This window comes from Propithecus coquereli, unplaced genomic scaffold (genome assembly GCF_000956105.1).
Source record: "Propithecus coquereli isolate 6110/MARCELLA unplaced genomic scaffold, Pcoq_1.0 Scaffold1347, whole genome shotgun sequence".
Lineage (NCBI taxonomy): Eukaryota > Metazoa > Chordata > Mammalia > Primates > Indriidae > Propithecus > Propithecus coquereli.
In genome coordinates, this window is record NW_012137714.1 from 64,764 (window position 1) to 65,617 (window position 854).

Below are 854 nucleotides of genomic sequence, written 5' to 3' on the forward strand. Positions count from 1 at the left end.
ATAACCAATTGTCAGTTAGAATGCGTTTCAAATTGTGGTATGTTCCCTTTTCCTTTCTGTCTTTTCTTTCTGCCCCCAGGCATTGTCTACCCTGGACTCCATCACTCTGATGTACCCTTTCTTCTACCGGCCCATGTTCGAAGTCGTAGAGGATGGCTGGCACGCATTCCTTCCCGAGCAGGAGTTCGAGCTCTGTTCTTCAGCTGTGAGTTACCTTTTGAGAACTATGGATGATGAGAAATATCCCATCACCTTATTGTACTTGTGAAAACGATCACTTCCTTTTGAAGGACCGAAAGGTGAAGCTGACTCATCCATGCTTAAAAGAAGTATATACATTCATACGTTGCTTAATGACAAAGCTGCATTCTGAGAAATGTGTCATTTCTCTTAAAATGTGGCACCCATAACATTTAGTGTAGCTTGAAACTATTAATATTACTCATACTTTAAGGTAGCCTAAAGTTGCATTACCTTTTTTGAGACTAAAATTACTAATGAAATAAAGTAAAATTCCTACATCTTTTCACATTAAGAGATCCTACCTCTGTTTACTTTTACTTAGATTCAATACTTTTTTCTACTAGGTATTTCCTTTTGGGTTTAGGTTAATTATTTAAACAATTTGCATATTTGAATAGAGAGCCCTGTATGTTTGGAAACGTACAGTGTGACAGATGGCATTACAGATCAGCGGACAGTCATCATTCTCTAGAGTAGTAGGAAATCAGTAAATAATACACAATAGTGAAAACTCAGGAAATACCAGTGTAATGTTGTTGTTTAATAAAATTAAAGTAAACGCCGTTTAAAATGTGGAAAATGGTTGCCTTTGGGGAAGGGCTTTGGGATGG

At 37.2% G+C, this 854-nt stretch overlaps 1 protein-coding gene across 1 annotated transcript in view; it reads left to right on the top strand.

Annotated features, from left to right (window-relative positions):
• The window catches only part of MTMR9 (myotubularin related protein 9), a 37,601-nt gene that overhangs the window by 16,254 nt on the left and 20,493 nt on the right, over positions 1-854 (top strand). Inside the window, exon 2 of the mRNA XM_012638787.1 lies at positions 80-205. Within this exon, the coding sequence (XP_012494241.1) occupies positions 80-205 (126 nt within the window). The remainder of the gene's footprint in view (positions 1-79; positions 206-854) is intronic.